At 40.1% G+C, this 20,969-nt stretch overlaps 1 protein-coding gene across 4 annotated transcripts in view; it reads left to right on the forward strand.

Annotated features, from left to right (window-relative positions):
- LOC106090301 (uncharacterized) overlaps positions 1-20,969 on the forward strand; it is a 96,721-nt gene that overhangs the window by 46,496 nt on the left and 29,256 nt on the right. For all 4 annotated transcript variants that reach the window (XM_059366215.1, XM_059366218.1, XM_059366216.1 and 1 more), the window contains exons 3-4: positions 12,357-13,819; positions 13,916-14,272. In XM_059366215.1, coding sequence (XP_059222198.1) covers positions 12,357-13,819; positions 13,916-14,272 — 1,820 coding nt within the window. The remainder of the gene's footprint in view (positions 1-12,356; positions 13,820-13,915; positions 14,273-20,969) is intronic.

Here is a 20,969-nt window from a genome sequence, read left to right on the forward strand (position 1 = left end):
TTCGGAACTGTGCCACTGAAGGAGATGGGATACGGGCAAGGTTTCACTCCGGACACTATGAATGTCTCAGACTGCCTGGCATGGAGACCAATTCCATTTTCAGGATTCGCTTTCCAAGTAGGGAGAATTGAGAGCCAACTGCTGTGCTTTTGGAGAATGGCACATCGCTATTCACAAGGACTGGATAAAGGATGAATTGATAAATTCGAAGCTACACCCAGTCTGCTCAAATCAGCAAACACTGTCTGCTGAATTAATTAAAAATTTTTACTTTGGTTGTTTTTACTCATACTAGATGAGTAAAAACAATCAACCATGAAGATTTCCAAACCATTCGCTTATTACCGAGTTCCAGAGAGTGCAAAAAGTGGTCTGCGTCGGAATAATGGGAGCGTTGAAGCAGATTTGGAAGCAATGTTGGAAGCACAACCTATTAAGCTCTCTATTCGGAACTGTGCCGCTGAAGGAGATTGGAGAGGAGCCAACTGCTGTGCTTTAGGAGAATGAGACCTCGGTATTCACAAGGACTGGATTAAGGGTGACTTGAGAAATTCGAAGCTACACCCAGAGATATTAGTCTGATTAAATCAGCAAACACAGTCTGCAGAATTAATTAAAAATTTTTACTTTTTGAATGAAACCATACAAATTTTTTAAACTTCTCAACAATAGTTGCCACAATTGCAAGATGTTAATACAAATTTTTCAAAATGTTAGATTTTAGTAGTTACTAAGTATGGTTTTAGTAGTTACATTGTCTGCTGAAATTTAAAATCCTAAAAACATTATCAACATGTAGAAAATTAGAATCAATTGTAAGAAGGAAATTCTGATCTGTGGTCATTGATTACTATTACAGGATAGAACGTATGGCCACGCACATGGGAATCCCGAATAATGGAAACGGTTGGACACTTACTCTGCTCGAGTCCGAGTCTACAGAAGCGCAGGCTTCCCATCTTAGAGAGGCGATTTTTCTCCCATCTCTGCGATCTTGCATATGTGCCCTTGGAAAGTCCCTTCACGTACGTGGATAGTAATGGATATATTTGACGAGGGAGCGATAAAATCCTACACATGCAGTCATGCATGCCAAGACTAGAAGGACCACTTGTTGGTACTTACCGAGAAGAAACTTAGATGAACATGGACCGATGCTCCAGGGACGCACATACGTGTGGGAGTGCCAGATGGGCGCCTGCCCATGTATGTTACACATTTCACATATTTTCATTGCCTGCTCTTACTAGGGTATCACAATGGCTCAAACCTCCTTTCATGACGTGCCTAAAACTTTTATATGGAGAAGAAATACTTGATGAATAGAAGTAGTTTAGAGCTGCCACAATTAAATTACCTCTGAAGGTTGCGACGATTAATGGTACATTCCTTGACCATGACAAGCAAAACTTGTCATCCCACTATGTAATTTGAAAAACAGTAAGGAAGGGCAAAAATCGGGCGGTGCCCACTGTATAATACCCTACACGTACCCTATAAGTACAATGTGGGACCTATATCCAATTCTGAACCAATTTTGATGGACCTCGGCTAGCAAATATGTTCAAACTATAAAAACTACGGTTGGCAAATGACAACATTATGGCAAATTACCCAAAATCTAATTCTAAACCGATTTTGAGCAAACTTCTCAGATAATGTGGTAGTCGTCGAGGAAAGCGTTGTGCAAAATTTTGGCAAGATTGGTCAAACAATGCGCTTGCAGTGGCTCTTGTTATGAAAATCTGGCGATATACATATATTTATGACAGTTATATCTAAATCTGGGCAGTAATATTTATAGTCAAAAGAAAATACTTCCTGCAAATTTTCGACAAAATCGGTTAACAAATAAGCACTTTTTTGCAATATTTCTCAAAATCGGACAAACATATATATGAGAGCTATACCTAAATCTGAACCGATTTCGAGCAAACTCCTCAGATACTGTGGCAGTCGTCGAGGAAAGCGTTTTGCTAAATTTTGGCAAGATGGGTCAATAAATGCAGTGACTCTAGAAGTTAAAAGAGTCACAGAAGGCGATATATATATATATATATATATATATATATATATATATATATATATATATATATATATGAGATCTATATCTAAATCTGAACCGACTTCCATGAAATCCACCAGTAACATTGAGAGTCAAATGACTATGTTATTGAATTATCGCTGAAAATGGGACGAACATATATATGGGAGCTATATCCAGATCTGAACCGATTTTTTCCAATTTCAATAGGCTTCTGCTCTAATCCAAAAAACATGCCTGTACCAAATTTGAAGACGATCGGATGAAAACAGCGACCTGTACTTTGTACACAAATTAATATGGACAGATGGACAGACAGACGGACATAGCTTAATCGAATCAGAAACTGATTCTGAGTCAATCGGTATACTTATCAATAGGTCTGTCTCTCCTACTTTTGGGTGTTACAAACTAATTCACTAAGTTATAATATCCTGTAGGGTATAAACACCATAACTACGGCGGAAATGAGTAAAAAAAATGTCGGGGACCAAATCAATCGATGTTCTTTTCGGTTTTAATTTCAATTAAAAACCCGTTAGTTCGCTGTTTTAATTGTATGACACTGTGTGTCGTGTTATAATTATTTCCACTACCGTAGGATGGGTTTGCCCCTGTTCCTTCGTGGAATGTTCATGGGCAAAATTTGCATTTGCATAGGATGGGGTATACCAATCCAGTAATTATGGTTGTAATACATCGAAATATTGATCTGCGACCTCGCAAAGTATATATAATTGATGGTATTGACATTCTAAGTCACCCCTCCACCTGTCCGCCCCTCCCCCTGTCCGCCCCTCCGCCTGTACGGACAGATACTCTTTATTGATGAAGATCGTTGGTGTTAGGGCGACAACGGTTCAGATTTGTATATAAGTATGGTCCAAATCGGTTTATAATCTGTTTTAGCTCCCATGTAATCTGATTCCCCGATTAGTCTTCTACGGCCGCTGGAAACTTAAAATTTTGCCTGATTTGGTAGAAATTTTGTACACATATATACCCTTCACATACATATGCCCTTCAACTTAGCTCGTTATTGGAAATTTTTAGTATAACCCATGGTGGTGGGTTCCCAAAATTCCTATACGTCAACATTTTTCCCAAAAAAATATTCCTTGATTATACTACTGTGTCTCGCTAACATTTGTGCTTACATTCAATGTATTTGCTTTTCATTTGTTTACCGCCAATATATGTATACTTATTTGTACTTGTAAACATGAATATTAAAATATACACGCACAAATGTTAATGCGGGCAAACCCTCTGATATTGTTGATATTTTGCTGGTCCACCTAGTCCCCAAACAAGACAAAAGTAAAACATGCATACATACACTAGTATCTACTAGAATTCTTATGAGTGGTTATGCTTGTGAGCCAATGTATGTATGTTATTTCAGATGTATAAGTACAGCAAACATGCTTCTGTTTTGGTAGCTCGACACATTAATAGTGTTTACGGCTGCAACAACACGTGTACAAACCCCATACGCTTTGAAGTACTATATGCTCAATTCCCTACAATCCGAGATGCAAAGAGCGGGTTGTGGGTGCGTATACATATTATCATACATCATTCGCAAGAGAGTATTTTCAGTTATTCGCACACACAGTATGTGCTTGTTTTGTCATTGCCAAAGATAGGAGAATGTATACACATCGATAGACAAGTGTCTGTCAATACTAGCTTTCTTCTCTTCTTCTTAGTTCTATTTCTTCTAGTCTCTCTTCTAACTTTATAGATTGGAGATGTGAATCCGACGAACACATTGAATTCATCGCGCATAATTTTCATATAATATTGGCGATGCAATATTGGCGACAAACACAAATTTAAATGTTTTTGGCTTTTGACAAACATAACAAGAACCACCAATAAAGTCGGGCGATCTAGATAATATAGTAAGCTACACTACTAAAAAAATGTAAGAGTACTTTACTTTATTTAAAATATCTTACCCAATTTTGAAGATTTCTGCCATACATATTTACATATAAAATACAGAAAGGAAGATCGGAAAAAAATTATGGCTTCTTCAGCCCAGGGCATTGAGAAAAAAGATGTAAAAAATGTATTAAATTTAGCCTTGCCAGACTTTGTATACCCACCATCATGGTTATTTTAATTATCCTATTATTACTCTTTTATATCCGTATTAATATCCAATTATCGGTCGATCTAAATCATATTTGGCTCAGGTACCAAGATTTAGTTTTAAATCTTAAAGAAATCGATTAATAAATGGGGCTTAATGAGCATAATCGGCAGATCGCATTGTATGGCAGATATATCGGTTGGGATTTCGGGTGGCCCAATCCAACCCACTGTTCCAAATTTCAGCGAAATCGTGTAATAAATGCGGCAGATCGGTCTATATCACAGCTATATCTGAATATATTCGTATATGGACCATACTTGGATCGGATATCAGGTGGCCTAGGGCGGCATCGGGTAATAAATGAGGACTTCATTGGCTTAAGACCCTCAATCGGCAGATTGGTCTATACGTCAACATTTTCCAAAAATGTTCTGATCCGGGCTTTATACGGTTTGGTTGTCGCCGGGCCTAATAAAATTCACTGTCTCAAATTTCAACGAAATTGCCTATTATGGGCTTGACACCCTTAATCGGCTGATCGATCTCTATATCACAGCTATATCTGAATATATTCGTATATGGACCATACTTGGATCGGATATCAGGTGGCCTAGGGCGGCATCGGGTAATAAATGAGGACTTTATTGGCTTAAGACCCTTAATCGGCAGATTGGTCTATACGTCAACATTTTCCAAAAATGTTCTGATCCGGGCTTTATACGGTTTAGTTGTCGCCGGGCCTAATAAAATTCACTGTCTCAAATTTCAACGAAATTGCCTATTATGGGCTTGACATCCTTAATCGGCTGATCGGTCTATATGACAGGTATATCTTAATATATCCTGATATGGGCCGTACTCGATTCGTTTATCGGAAGTCCTAGTGCAACTCATTGTTTCTAATTTTTGGCGAAATCGGTAGATAAGCTCGGCTGTGATTAACGCAAAATTTATTCGTATGTGAACCATAACCGGCGGTTACATTGGGCGGCCTAGTGTATTAGTATTTTTTGGACTTAACACGCATTATCTACAAATCGGTCCATATGAAATCACGGTCCAATCTGGACTATATTCGTTTCTATTGTTCCTAATTTCAGCGAAATCGGGTAAGCAATGCGTAATTTCTGCACAATATCTCAGTTTTTGAAGACTGTAGCGTGATGACAACAGATGGACACACACACGGACATCGTTAAATCGTCTTAGAATTTTTCGACGATCCGCAACAAATTTCCTTCGTCGGAAATATTTCAATGTGTTGAAAACGGATTGACTAAATCGTATCCCGTACTGAAAGTGATTTTAACGGATCGAAATTCTTGTGTTAGGTTTGGTTCAAAAAACGGTGCTGATATTAATCCGCCCCACGCCACTATAGACTTACAATCAAGTCAGTCAATAACATAGGAAATGCTCCAACGTCTCATCATCCTTCTCACATGCCCTACACATCCTATCGCATGCCGCACCGATTGTGCATAAGTGAGCTCTTAGTCCTATATTTCCCGTTTTTAATTTCTTCCAGAAGTATCCAAGTCTTCTTACGATTAGGGTAGGATTTTTGTCGTCTTATCGACCTTTTCGCTGTTCCATAGTTTTCGTGAACTGTGTCGACCCAAAAGGCTTGGGGTTAACCAAATTCATTGACAGCAGTCCTCTACTCTTCACTGCCAAATCGTCCGTTTTTATACCCTCCACCATAAGATGGGGGGTATACTAATTTCGTCATTCTGTTTGTAACTACTCGAAATATTCGTCTAAGACCCCATAAAGTATATATATTGTTGATCGTCGTGAAATTTTATGTCGATCTAGCCATGTCCGTCCGTCCGTCCGTCTGTCTGTCGAAAGCACGCTAACTTCCGAAGGAGTAAAGTTAGCCGCTTGAAATTTTGCACAAATACTTCTTATTAGTGTAGGTCGGTTGGTATTGTAAATGGGCCATATCGGTCCATGTTTTGATATAGCTGCCATATAAACCGATCTTGGGTCTTGACTTCTTGAGCCTCTAGAGTGCGCAATTCTTATCCGATTGGAATAAAATTTTGCACGACGTGTTTTGTTATGATATCCAACAACTGTGCCAAGTATGGTTCAAATCGGTCCATAACCTGAAATAGCTGCCATATAAACCGATCTTGGGTCTTGACTTCTTGAGCCTCTAGAGTGCGCAATTCTTATCCGATTGAAATGAAATTTTGCACGACGTGTTTTGTTATTATATCCAACAACTGTGCCAGGTATGGTTCAAATCGGTCCATAACCTGATATAGCTGTCATATAAACCGATCTTGGGTCTTGACTTCTTGAGCCTCTAGAGGGCGCAATTCTTATCCGAATGGAATTGAATTTCGCACGACGTGTCTTGTTATGATATCCAACAACTGTGCCAAGTATGGTTTAAATCGGTCCATAACCTGATATAGCTGCCATATAAACCGATCTTGCGTCTTGACTTCTTGAGCCTCTAGAGAGCACAATTCTTATCCGATTTGAATGAATTTTTGCACGAAGTATTTCGTTATGATATCCAACAACTGTGCCAAGTATGGTTGAAATCGGTCCATAACCTGATATAGCTGTCATATAAACAGATCTGGGGAATTGACTTCTTGAGCTTCTAGAAGGCGCAATTCCTATTCGATTTGGCTGAAATTTTGCATGACGTATTTTATTTTTACTTTCAACAACTGTGTCAAATAAGGTTCAAATTGGTTTATAACCTGATATAGCTGCCATATAAACCGATGTGGGATCTTGACTTCTTGACCCCTAGAGGTCGCAATTATTATCCGATATGCCTGAAATTTTGTACGACGGATCCTCTCATGACCATCAACAAACGTGTTTATTATGGTCTGAATCGGTCTATAGCCCGATACAGATCCCATATAAATCGTTCTCTCTATTTTATTTCGTGAGCCCCAACGGGCGCAATTCTTATACGAATTGGCTGAAATTTTACACAGGTCTCCAACATATAATTTAATTGTGGTCCGAACCGGACCATATCTTGATATCGTTTTAATAGCAGAGCAACTCTTTTCTTATATCCTTTTTTGCCTAAGAAGAGATGCCGGGAAAAGAACTCGACAAATGCGATCCATGGTGGAGGGTATATAAGATTCGGCCCGGCCGAACTTACCACGCTTTTACTTGTTTTCTTTCTTCTTACTCCGCTATGGCCAGGCAGCCAAACAATGCAAACCGTTCCATCCTCAGATTGGGCGTTAATCTCCTATTTACACTCCAAGACTGTTCGTGGCCTTACCATCATTCAAAATCATTGTATTTCGAAACTGTGGTGGATACAAATTTTTGGCCACCTAATGCATTCGTAAAAGAGTGTGTCTATACAGGAAATCCACATTCAGATATTGCTTACCTATCTCACACCCAAATAATGTTTCAAAAAACTAGAAACTTCATATTTCGATAATGATATTAATTTAGTTTACAAAAATTGAAGCAATATTAACACTTTTTATACCCTTCACCATAGGATAGGGGTATACAAATTTCGTCATTCTGTTTGTAACACCTCGAAATACGAGTCTGAGACCTCATCTAGCCATGTTCGTCCGTCTGTCCGCCCATCTGTCTGTCGAAAGCACGCTAACTTTCGAAGGAGAAAAGCTAGCTGCTTGAAATTTTGCACAAATGCTTTTTATTAGTGATGGTCGGTTGGGATTGCAAATGGACCAAATCGGTCCATGTTTTGATATAGCTGCCATATAAACCAATCTGGGATCTTGACTTCTTGAGCCTCTAGAGGGCGCAATTCTCATCCGATTTGCAGGAATTATTGTACAACGGCTTCTCTCATGATCTTTAACAGACGTGTTTAATATGGTATGATTCGAGCAATAGCTTGATACAGCTCCCTTATAAACCTATATCCCGATTTTGCTTCTTGAGCCCCTACAAGGCGAAATTCTTATCCGAATGAGTTCCAATATTACACAATGACTTCTACAATGTTCTGTATTTATTTATGGTCCGAATCGGACTATAACTTGATATAGCTCCAATAGCATAACAGTTCTTATTCAATATTCTTAGTTTGCCTAAAAAGAGATACCGTGCATAGAACTGGACAAATGCGATCCATAGTGGAGGGTATATAAGATTCGGCCCGGCCGAACTTAGCACGCTCTTACTTGTTTTAGATTATTGCGTTTTATCGAAACATGGCTTCAGAAAAAGTTTATTATATGGAGATCCTATGACCAAAATAAAAAATGTATAGTTGTGATCAAGTCAACAAAATCAGGAAAACTGGTGATGGTGTGCTATATGACTGGTATTCAAATTGTGATTGTAAGAGTACTTTATTTATTTATTCACAACATGTGGCGGTCATTACATCTGCCTTTAAAACCTCTTCTTCATTGTCTTCTTCATGATTGTCTTAGGAGATTTTAATTTACCATCTATCTCATGAATCTATTCTTCTAATTCAAATATTTTAATACCGATTATATCTAATGAAAATTCAAATGACCTGACCTGGATTCGTTTAACGAGTGGTGGGATATAAACCTGGTGAAATTTAATATTTCCCAATGTAAAGTAATGCATTTTTCAGGAGAAAGTCCTTTTGATACAAGTTATTTTATCAGGACTAATGAGCTTGAGGTTGTTGATTCGTTTAAGGATATAGGTATGCTTATGGATCAACGCTTGACGTTTTGCCAACATATCTTAATGGCAGTCAGTAAAGCATATGTTGCTCTTGGTTACATGAGACGATGGGCCAAAGAATTAAACGATTATTCAGTGACAAAAGTTTTATATACGATGCAACCTAGAATATGGTTCTATAGTTTGGAAACCCTACTACACGTTCCAATCAGTTTGAATCAGTTTCTTTTGGTTTGTCTTCGTGGGCAAGGGTGGGATCGACATTCTCCATCCTCGTATGAGTTTAGATTGAGCCTTATAAAACCAAATTCACTAGGAAGCAGAAGAATAATGTTGAATAACATGCGAAAGCAAATTCCAGATTTCTGCTCATTAGAAAAGTTTTATGGCATTATAAACGTATCTGAGAACTGAGATATCTCAAATAGATGTCTAGTATTAGATTTAAAAGGTAAGTAGTTTATGTTATTTAATACATATGTGTAGATAGTAGTTTGTAAGAATATGGAGTATGTATAGACTTAATAAAAAAAGTCTTATTAGGGCAATGGTGTTCCAGAGTTAACATCGCAATCTAATAGCTGGGTTTGACACCATCGCGTTGGGTTTCCCGCCTTTGCACCGCCTTATGTCTGTGACAGCCTATTCTTCCCGATTATAGTCTTCACTATCTTGAACAAGACTGTTTTGAATATGTTGAATGACATACCTAAATTTTAACCAAGTTTGTCAAGGAGACTTGTTAAAGGCCTGTCACAAGAAGAATTCAATCTGCTCTCTGTGAAAAAATACAGATCTCTCCGATGATAAAAAATATCCGTATCTCGGAATAGGTACTACCTATCACGAAGAAATTTTAAAGACAATTTGGAGGAGGCTCAAAATGAACTCCAAAGACCCAACAGCTGTGGTGGTGACGTCAGACCGCAGCAGATTGTCCTCCCCTCCTATAGGTGTGGGTGTCTTGGTACCTGTACTCGAGCGTAATGCTTCAAGCGCACAACAAGTCGTCAGACTAATTAATGAGGAAGACATAGATAAACCAGATGGATGCACAGTTCGTCCCCAGCCTTTAAGTAAAGATGTTGTTTCCGACTCGGATTCAGACAGCGACAGTGTCAATAAAACAGGCATCGCAGCCGAATCGAAAGATGAGGGCAGCGGGATGACGGCAGAAGTGAGCCATGGCTTTGCTAAGCTCACAGGCAGACAGAGAAAGCGATCCGGGGACGAAGGAGACAGAGGAGTATGTAACGGCAGCGCAATCGGCACTTACAGGCACTTCTACGGAAGAGAATCAGATCTCCCGAAGAGAATAACGCTGCTAAAATGCTGAATAAGCAGGTTTTCCACAGAGAGGGGAACGAGGAAGGAACTCTCCTTGTGGATGGCATTGATTAAGTCTCCGTGCGAGTTTGGCTAAGACTAAAGGTATGGCGTACTACTGGGCCATGAAAGTCTTTTTCAAGATTGGGAAGACAAGGATAGGCGAATATCCTCATATTGAGCCATCACGCGGTGCAGTGGCGGGAGACTCAATAATGCCTAACGGACAGGGGGCCGACGACAAGATTATCACCGACTCTCTCAATATTGGGAAGACTAGGATTAGTAATGATCCTAATACTAAAACACCAGGCAGTGCAGGGGCGAGAGTCCCAACATAGCCTAACGAACAGGGACCCGACGATGGAACCAACAACGGCTTTCTCGAGATTAGGAAGACTAGGATGGATAAAGATATTAATGCTGAAACATAAGGCAGTGCAGTGACAGGCAACTCAATGACGCCTAACGCACATAGTGCCGACGGTGAAACCACAACCTACTCCCTACTTCCACAACCTGCAACATCAGGCAGTGCTGGGATGGTGGACTCAATACAACTTAACGAACCGGGACTCGATGATGGAACCATTTCCGACTTTCTCAAAATTCGGAAGACTAGGATATGCAAAGATCCTAATATTGAAACATAGGGCAGTGCAGTCACGGAAAACTTAATGCAGCCTAAGGAACAGGAAGCAAACGATGAGACCATCACCCACTCCCACTGACAATATGTTCGGAAAATCCAATCGACGAGGTTCAGGATGGGAGTGTCTCCAGGCAATGACATAGAAAATGTTCCTATGTAGTAGTCCTATGTGTCCCGTTATGATACCAATAGCTATACTGACCTCCTTCTTACTTTCTTTCCGTAATAGCCCCGTCCTCTCACGATCAGGATGACCTGCTTTGCTGTTCCACAGTGTAAATCCCCCACGCCCTTAAATCGGACTGCGTCGACCCGAAAGACTTCGGGTTAACCAAGTTTATCGACGGCAGTTCTCTGACCTTCACTGCCAAATCGTCTGCCCTTTCATTCCCCCCAATCGGTTATGGCCCGACACCTAAACGATGCTGATTGTGCCATCCTCAGACAAGGAGTTAATCTCCTTCTTATACTGCAAGACTGTTCCTGACCTTACCGTCCTGGTTGTTATTGCCCTTACGGCGATTTTTTGTCTGTTAATATGTTTACACTCGACGTCCTCGCGCTGGCACCACACCACCTCACGCATTGCGTTATCGCCCGGATCTCCGCCTACAGGACCCTATTATAATCAGGCAGTCTAAAACAGATCTAAGTCCTTGGGTTCTCAACGTAGACCCCAGGCCCACTTTGTCCTTTAGCTTTGATCCATCCGTATAACATGATTTTCCAGATGGCAATGCTAGGTTTCCGTCAGTCCAAGACTGTGCCGCTGGCATCAGTGCCTCGAGCTCGACCTCAAGTCTCCAGGTTTCCTATCGTCGCCTCGATTATACCGCGAAGATATGAGCTGCACCCATCCTCAATACAATCTCTCATCGCCTTAAGTCCCATAGCTGCAGTGGCGGCCTCACATTTAACCTGTGTGTCAATGGGTCGGATATCTAAAATAGTCTCCAGTGCCCTACTGGGCGTGGTCCTCATCGCTCCTCACCACAATATTAGCTTGTTCCTAGCCCGAGAACCTCTTCTTGGAACTCATGGTCTTGTGGAATCTTTGCTGGATTTATTGTTGACGTCGATGACTGCATATGTCAGCTAGTCTCTGTTGTGACTACTCATAACTACCTTGCCTTCCTTCGCACTTGATACAACTTTGTCTCCTTCCATAGGATACTGTCTAAATTCTCCATTGTTGGACAGCTGACTCGGTCTTCTTAGAGTACCTGAAAGCGGGGAATTCTTTTACGGCGGCATCGCAGTGTTGTGTTTTCACGAGACCTGATTCTCTTACCAGCGTCTACAGAAGTGATTGGTGTATCTATTGTATTCCTAAAAGCAACCTGCACTTTGGTCAGATTATAATACCGGTCCACGGGGTTAACAACATTTGCTAAATCAGTGATCTCGACACTCCATCTTCGCTAAGGCAAGCCTTAAATAAGGGAGCCACGCGGGTTAAAGGTTTTTAGAATAATACGAAATAGGCAGCATAACTGCCAATTTAAATTGCTTTATATACATATGTATTTTCATAATTTTTCTTCGTGTTCTAACTCTCATTTTTCGACCTTCTTTTCTTCTAGCTTACCACCCCCTTCGGCATCGACCACACCAACGAAATCATTCGATAGCAACTTCAAACTCGAACCCAATCTTAGTGCCAAAGAATTTGGAAGCAACAATAGCCAGACTGGAGAAAATGGTCCCCTCAGTCAGGCCATAAGCAACAGCAGCCTGCCTAATGCTGTCACCACACCATGTGCCAGTAATAGTGCGACGCCCAGTTTGGCTGGGGATGCACCGCCGCCAACGAAACGCAAATATAAAAAACGTGTGCAGTTCAACGACAATATCAATGGTTTGAACAAACTAAAGAATTTTTCGAATTTCGCCCTGAAAGCGAAAAAGCAGTTGACCGCTGCAGCGGTTATTACCAAAACCGAAAACACCACGGGAGACATGGTACCGGAAGTGTTGGACTGTCGTATCGCCGAAAAAATCAAGAGTGAGCTCGAAGAAAAATCAGCATCGAAGGAATCGTTAGCCTTGTGTCTTAAGAAAGGTGATGGCTTCGGTGGCGATGATGAGGAGGAGGAGGACGAAGACCTGGGCACATCCTCGATGACGGGGGATGGGGTGGATGGTATAAATAATGGTTCTATTTCTAATTTCCATGTGCGGGTCAAAGGTAAAAAGGGCACTAAGAATATGAATCCACCTCCACCTGCTTCGTACATGGACGATGATGAGGACTGTGGGGCTGGTCTTGAGGGCAGCGAGGACGAAGAAGAGGATGAGGAATTGGACGAAGAGGCTTTGGCTCGCGAAATGAAGAATGAACAGAATTTTGTCGAAGAAGAAGATGAGCTGGACATTGCATTCCGTTCGCATCAATCGTGTCGCGAGTGCTCTCTAGGTCACGACTACAAAGTTTGCCCCCTGCGTACAGCTATAGGCACCGTAACGGATGCCGTAGATTTGGCCGAGTGGCTGGAAAGGAAAAATCTCGAAGCTTTGGCTAAGCTCAAAGCCGATGCACAACGCCAAGCCAAACACCTGCATGGCGACGACGATGAAGACATGGACGAAACCTCACAACTCTCCGAACTCGAAACGAAGCCTCTGATTACATTTGCTGAGGCTTCCGTACCCGCAGAATTTGAATTGCACAACGTTGAGCCCCATGTAACGGGGGTTTTTGCTCGCACCGAAGTGAGAGCCTTTACCAAGTTAGGACCTTTGAGGGGGCAATCTGTGCATTCAACCGATATACGCGAGGCTAGTGATATGAAATGGATCTTTGAGATTTGTGAAGCCGGGGCAGAGAAATCCCAATTCTTGCTGTGCGATAATCCTAATTCCTCGAATTGGCTGCGCTACATACGACCGGCACCCAGCTACGACGAGCGAAATGTCAATTTGGTCTTCATAGAGTCACAGGCCTTTTTCGTCACTTGTAGAGATATCAAGAATGGCATGGAACTGCTGTACTGGAGCGATGACTGCAACACCATGTGGCGTAAGAAACATTGGGCAGAGAAAACGAGTAAGTTGGTGATGTAAAAACTATCTTTCTTTTGCAATGGACTTCCTAACAATCCACAACATATTTCGAACGCATAATATTCAATGTCTCTTCCAGATTGTGGTGGATGTAATTTGAAATTCGACCATCCCCTGTATTATCGCACTCACTGTTCCATATTCCATGATCCCACGATGAGTCTGACAATACGCAAATATCACTGCAAGGTGTGTGGCGAAGCCGTCCTCGGCAAGGATAACATTATGAAGCACGCCGCCGAGAAGCATGATGGCAAGGGTGCCCATCAATGCCAGTTCTGCAACAAGTTCTTTTTGCGCATCAGCTATTTGGACATGCACCGCACATACGGATGTGCGGCAAATCCCAATCGTACACGACCCATTTGTGATTTTTGTGGTCGCAAATACTATCGGCCCCAGAAACTCAAGACTCACATTCGTCGAATGCACAGTGGTAAGATTTTATAATTGCACCAACAATAACAACAACAAATTGCATCTGCTAAAACATCCAATAATAATTGTCATTATTTGCCGCACGTATTGTATATATGCATCGTAGTTATAGCTTAGTATATATTAAAGAAACAACACAACTATCTGCCACATCCTATTACATATTAGAGAGTACGGAAATATGGTCTATGTAAGACGAGCCTATGATAAACACAAAAAATATATAGCAAAATACATTTGTCATTAAAACTTAGTTTAGGATCCCACTTTTCATATATCAATGGGTCCAGTCCGATTCAAGTTTAAGCTCAATGATAAGAGTCCTCCTTTTTATAGCCGAGTCCGAACGGCGTGCCGCAGCACGACACCTCTTTGGAGAGAAGTTTTACATGGCATAGTACCTCACAAAAGTTACCAGCATTAGGAGGGGAAAACCAACGCTTAAACCCGTTAAAACCCAGGCGTTCAGCGTAATAGGCGGACATGCTGACCTCTGCGCTACGGTGGCCTCTGTATGCACTCGGAAAATAATAATATTATCTGAATGATAAAGGTAAAAATATCTAAGTTCGACTGGGCCGAATCTTCGGTAAGCACCATCATGCAGTATCGGAAGCTTAAGCGTAATCCAAATATCAATTTTTAGCCAAATCGGGCAAATTTAAACGCCTAAGGATTATATCGGGACTATATCTATTTATGGACCTACATATACATACATATCTACCTACACAATCCCGATACACTTTTTTCCACCGAATTTCAATAGCTTCGATACCCTGTTTGTAGTAGAAACTGTCTATCTCCTCAAAATAGCCTTTAACCGCAACATCCATATCACTGGGAAATCTTTTTCCGCCAAACCTTTTATTAAGTTTAGTAACAAGAACTAATTCGAGGAAGCTTAATTCAAAAAAGATGCGTGCTAAAGCAATCTTTGCATCGCAATGGTGGATTTGTGAACTGGTGCCAATTTGTTCCGTGTTTACACGATTCACTGAGATCGTCTACTTTTGAGTGCTCCAATAAGAACACTAAACACATGGTGTTTACTCACTCATTGGAGCGTGGCGGAAATTTCAACATATTTTAGAACGTTGGCATTTTCCCCGAAAGTATTTTAAGAAGTCAAATCGAAGGACCAACAAAAAAAGGACAGACAGATGTCTAAGCCAAAAAAACGGATAGAGATATCTCTATGAAATTTGAAATGGTATGAACTGATATTTAGATCGTGTTTTTTATATTTTTTGAAATTTTGGCCGAGATTGGCTTTCTATTTCGCGATTTACGAAGACATTCAATTTGCATTTTACTGCATGTTTAGGATTGGTGACAATATTTACAATGACCTTGCACCTGGTATCGCCAAAACCTCAGCTCTAAGCATTTTAAATTGCAAATAGTTATCTTTATCCGTTCTCAAATGCAATATTTCTTACTAGTTTTTTTTATCGATTCTATCCCACTGTGCTTAACCTCACGGCAGTTGTTGCTATAAAGGGTGATTTTTTTGAGGTTAGGATTTTCATGCATTAGTATTTGACAGATCACGTGGGATTTCAGACATGGTGTCAAAGAGAAAGATGCTCAGTATGCTTTGACATTTCATCATGAATAGACTTACTAACGAGCAACGCTTGCAAATCATTGAATTTTATTACCAAAATCAGTGTTCGGTTCGAAATGTGTTCATTCACCGTAACGTTGCGTCCAACAGCATCTTTGAAAAAATACGGTCCAATGATTCCACCAGCGTACAAACCACACCAAACAGTGCATTTTTCGGGATGCATGGGCAGTTTTTGAACGGCTTCTGGTTGCTCTTCACTCCAAATGCGGCAATTTTGCTTATTTACGTAGCCATTCAACCAGAAATGAGCCTCATCGCTGAACAAAATTTGTCAAAATTTGAACACATTTCGAACCGAACACTGATTTTGGTAATAAAATTCAATGATTTGCAAGCGTTGCTCGTTAGTAAGTCTATTCATGATGAAATGTCAAAGCATACTGAGCATCTTTCTCTTTGACACCATGTCTGAAATCCCACGTGATCTGTCAAATACTAATGCATGAAAATCCTAATCTCAAAAAAATCACCCTTTACTTTATTCAACTAACATGACCAGAGACATCGGTGTAGCCGTCCTCAGTGTAATTCACAAACAAGCTGAGAGTGGAATTGAAGGTTTTTTTTTTTGAGTACTGGCTATCAGACCACAACACCATAAAGCATTATTAGCCAGACAACTGCAGTGTACAACCAGTGCATGACACGAGGTTAAAGGCAAGCGTTGCCTATCTTGCCCTTTTCAAACTATTAGATTGGATGTTTCTGTCCAGCAAAAAAAAAAAACAGGTATTTTGAGCTTTCAGTAAATGAAACATTCTTTCCTATCAAGGAGAATGGTAGAAGAAAGTTCGTTGTAAAATTTCGTGCATCCAAATTGTCTATTCGTTACCTGACTTCTGAATGTTCCCTACCGTAACAGGTGTAAAGGAAAGGATCTTTTGCAGGCCAGAGACCTCGCATGTTCCTTCCACGAAGCTGCAGAATTCCATCCTGAATTTGTTCTAACCTTTTTCAGCCTTGCATCAATCATGAGGTGACATTCGCCCTATTGAAGATTATATGTGAAATTTGATACGTCTATGAAAACAGCAGAAAATGATTGCTATTTTAGCAAACAAGTTATAACTTTCCCGTTTTCAGCAGATTTTCTGTTGTTTCAGCAAACATTGTTCATGTTTTTACAAACAAATTTCTCTGGATGTTGGGCTTACACTGTAAAAAGTGTGCAGATACCCATTCCAATCGATATTCCTTTTGTTTAGTGGAGAGACTACATCAACAGAATTTTCACTAAGGTTGCAGCTAATGAATCGATGATCACACAAAATAGGACATGTAGTCATCCAAGACTTCCCAGTGTTCTAGATGGCTGAATTTTAATTTCAGGTTTTTACTTGGACTTTACTCCTGAGCAGTTTTTAAAACGCATTATAAAAAACGGTGACGAAAAAAAATGCGAACGCATTCTGTAAAAGTGGCACTGAGTTCTGTGAGGAAAATCGTAGCGACATGTCGCTGCGTCAGTATAAATTTCGCTTCAATTAATTGCAAATGTAATTAAATGCTCCCAAACTGAGTCCAAGCAACTCTGCTTCGTCATAGTTGCTTTTGTTGTGTGGCTTTGTTTGACTTTTGATTGTAAAGGGTGATTTTTTAGCTATTATCTTTTTGGCAACACTCGTGTTTTGTTTGTTATCGTTTCGTCGCCGTTCGCGGCAATAGAGCCTCTGTTACTCAACAACGTGGAAAATTTTGCGTCACGATTTAGGTGTGAAGCCTTCCCAAATGCAGCTGGTGGAGGAATTGAAGCCGAACAACCTACCGCAACACAGAATTTTTGGTGAATGGGCTCTTGGAAAATTGGCCGAAGATGCACTTTTTATCGAAAAATTGTTTTCAGCGACGAAGCTCATTTTTGGCTCAATGGGTTCGTAAATAATCAAATTTGTCGATTTTTGAGAGATGATCAGCATTGCAAGAGCTACCAATGCATCCAGATAAAGTCACAGTTTGGTGCGGTTTATGGGCTGATAGCATCATTGGACCGTACTTCTTCAAAGATGATGTGAATCGTAACGTAACTGTGAATGGTGAGCGCTACCGTGAGATGATATCCTATGAACATGTCATTAACGAACAGGGAATACTTCTCTCATATCAATGAGTGCAGTCCGATTAAAGTTTAAGATTAATAATCAGAGGCCTTCTTTTTATGCTGAGTCCGAACGGCGTGCCGCATAGGGTTTGAGCATTTTTGACTCAACTGCGCGACTCCGAATCAGACTCCGGAGTCGACTCCGGGAACTTAAAAATGCTATATATTATAACCACCACTAAAGAATGGGGTGATACCCAACCTAGGCAATATGGGTATTAAACTATGAAGGGTATTAGCGAGTAGATATCAAATATGTAAAAACAAAAAATAAAAATTAAACATGGGAAGAACCTGCAGGATCTTGAGAATTTTGGACCCCCTTGAAACCTAGGCAGTATGGGTACCAAATGAAAGGTATTAAGGAATAGACTACGGCGCTCTTCCAATTTTCATGTTTAGCCAAATTTAGGATGGGGAGAAGGAGGAGGAAGATGATGATGAGTAGAAGACATCACATCGTAGGTGTAATATCTATTTTCAACAATTAAAGATTTTTAGCGAAATATATTGCTACGAAAATAGTATATCGCTTGACTAACAGTTTAACAATAAAAGTTCCTTTATCTGAATCCCATATGGTGTACTCCCAGATACTTGGCCCTGAAAAAATATTAGCATCGTGCTTTTCTCTCAAATACCATTTATTTAAACCCCATATTGCCATTGGCTTAAGAGGATGAGGCTTCCCCCCAAAATAGGTTATCAAATGCGTTTTCTAATCTCAAATACCTTTCATTTGAGCCACATATTGAAAAATTGTTTCCCTTTGGATATCAAATTCGTATTCTAATCTCATTTAAACTCCTTATTGCAAAAGTCAGCAAATATGTCCGGTTTAGGGTATTGGCCCTATAAACTATGAATATTTAGTTCCACTCTCTTTAAGACCCAAATTGTCTTGGTGAGCAAATACGTCCTATATGGGGGTTGTTATGGTGGGGGGACGTCCGCTAGACAGTTGGCCCCCAATGTTGATATTCGATACGTGGTCTACTCCCTCATACCTTTAATTTGAGCCCCATATTTCCATAGTCGGCAAACATGACCTGCTTGGGGGGTGTTTTGGGGGATGGGCGGCCACTCAGTGAGTTGGCCTTGAAAATACATATCGGATTCATGTTCCACTTTAAAAACCCTCTTATATGAGCCTCATATTGCAATAGTCAGAAAATACTTACTATTTGGGAGGTGTTGTGGGTGTGGGGTGGCCCCATAGACACTTTTCCCGAATATTGATATTAAATTCGTGCTTTACTCCCAAAGACCTTTCATTTGAGCCCCATATTGCTATGGTCGTAAATTTGTACCCTTTTGGGGATGTTTTTGCTGAGAGGCGGCCCCACAAACACTTGGTCCCATATTTGAATTTCAGATTCGTATTCTGCCTTCAAATCCCTTTTATTTAAGCCCCATATTCCCATGGTTAGTAAATAAGTCCTGTTTGGGGGGTGTTTTGGGGAAGGGTTGGACCCCCAGAAACATGGTCCCACATTTGGATATCAGATTCGTATTCTACTCGCAAATACCTTTCATTTGAGTCCCATATTGCCACGGTCGGTAAATATGTCCGATTTAGGGGTGTTTTGGGGGTTGGGGTGGTCCCCCTAGCACTTGGTACGACAATTGGATATCAGATACATTTTGTTATCCTAAATACCTTTCATTTGAGTCCCATATTGTCGTGATTGGTCTAAATATATGTTTGGTAGGTTTTAGGGTGGGGCAGCCCTCCTAGGTACCCCATCCGAAATTTGGATACCAAATTTTTATTTTTAGGGTACTATATGAGAGCACACAAAATTTCGCTTAAATCGCACCACCCATCTCCGAGATTTGGAGTTTCTGAATATTAGGGTAAGGGGGAGGGTCCGCCCCCCTTTCAGATATCAAAAAACGTAGTGCCATTTTTTTTCACCACGTTTCATTATGCACCATCTGTGAAAATTTCAAGAAAATCGGTTCAGCCGTTTCTGAGTCTATAAGGAACATACAAACAAACACAAATTGATTTTTATATATAAGATTATAATAAATATTTTCAATCGTCTGCGCATTCGAAGTCAATCTAGCAATATCCGTCCGTCCGATCAACTGATAAACGAAATCACGCTACCGTCGGAACGAATGAGGCTTCCGTATGAAATTTTGCATAGATACTTCTTTTTGTGGGTCGTTTGCTGTTCAATATTGGCCACATTGGGTAGATTGATTTTAATTTATACAAATACAAAATTAAACAAAGTACTTAAAAATTGTTCCGTACTACGAACGTTTCTAAAGTGACTAATGGTCCAACAGAATAAATATGGACAAAACTAAAAAGTGAAAATTTCACTAAAATACTTAAACAATTTTTGTCCTGTAATATAAAATTGAATAAAATTTTTTTCAAACATAAAATTTTAATGAAATTTTTTCCAAATACATACATAATGTCAATGAAATCTTTTCTTAAGACAACATTTTAATGCAATTTTTCAAAAAAATGTTTTTAAAGAAAAAATTTAAAAAAAAAATTGTTTTGTTAACACAATTTTTATTTTCGGAGGCCACCGTAGCTCGGGGGTTGGTATGTCCGCCTATGACACTGAACGCCTAGGTTCAAATCTTGACGACACCGTCAGAAAAAATTTCAGCGGTGGTTTCCCATCCTAATGCTGGCAACATTTGTGAGGTACCACGCCAAGTAAAACTTCTCTCCAAAGAGATGTCGCACTGCGGCACGCCGTTCGGACTCGGCTATAAAAAGAAGGCCCCTTATCATTGAGCTTAAACTTGAATCGTTCCCTAGTGGAAAGTTCACGGCCAAAATTTGTATTTGTTGTAACACAAAGTTTTAATAAATTTTTTTCTAAAAACAAAATTTCAATCAAATTTTATCAGAAAACAAAATTTTAAAAGTAAATTGTTTCTAATAATATAATTCCAATGAAATTTTTTTTAAAGACAAAATTACAATGA

This window comes from Stomoxys calcitrans, chromosome 4, assembly GCF_963082655.1.
Source record: "Stomoxys calcitrans chromosome 4, idStoCalc2.1, whole genome shotgun sequence".
In the NCBI taxonomy this organism is placed as follows: Eukaryota; Metazoa; Arthropoda; class Insecta; order Diptera; family Muscidae; genus Stomoxys; species Stomoxys calcitrans.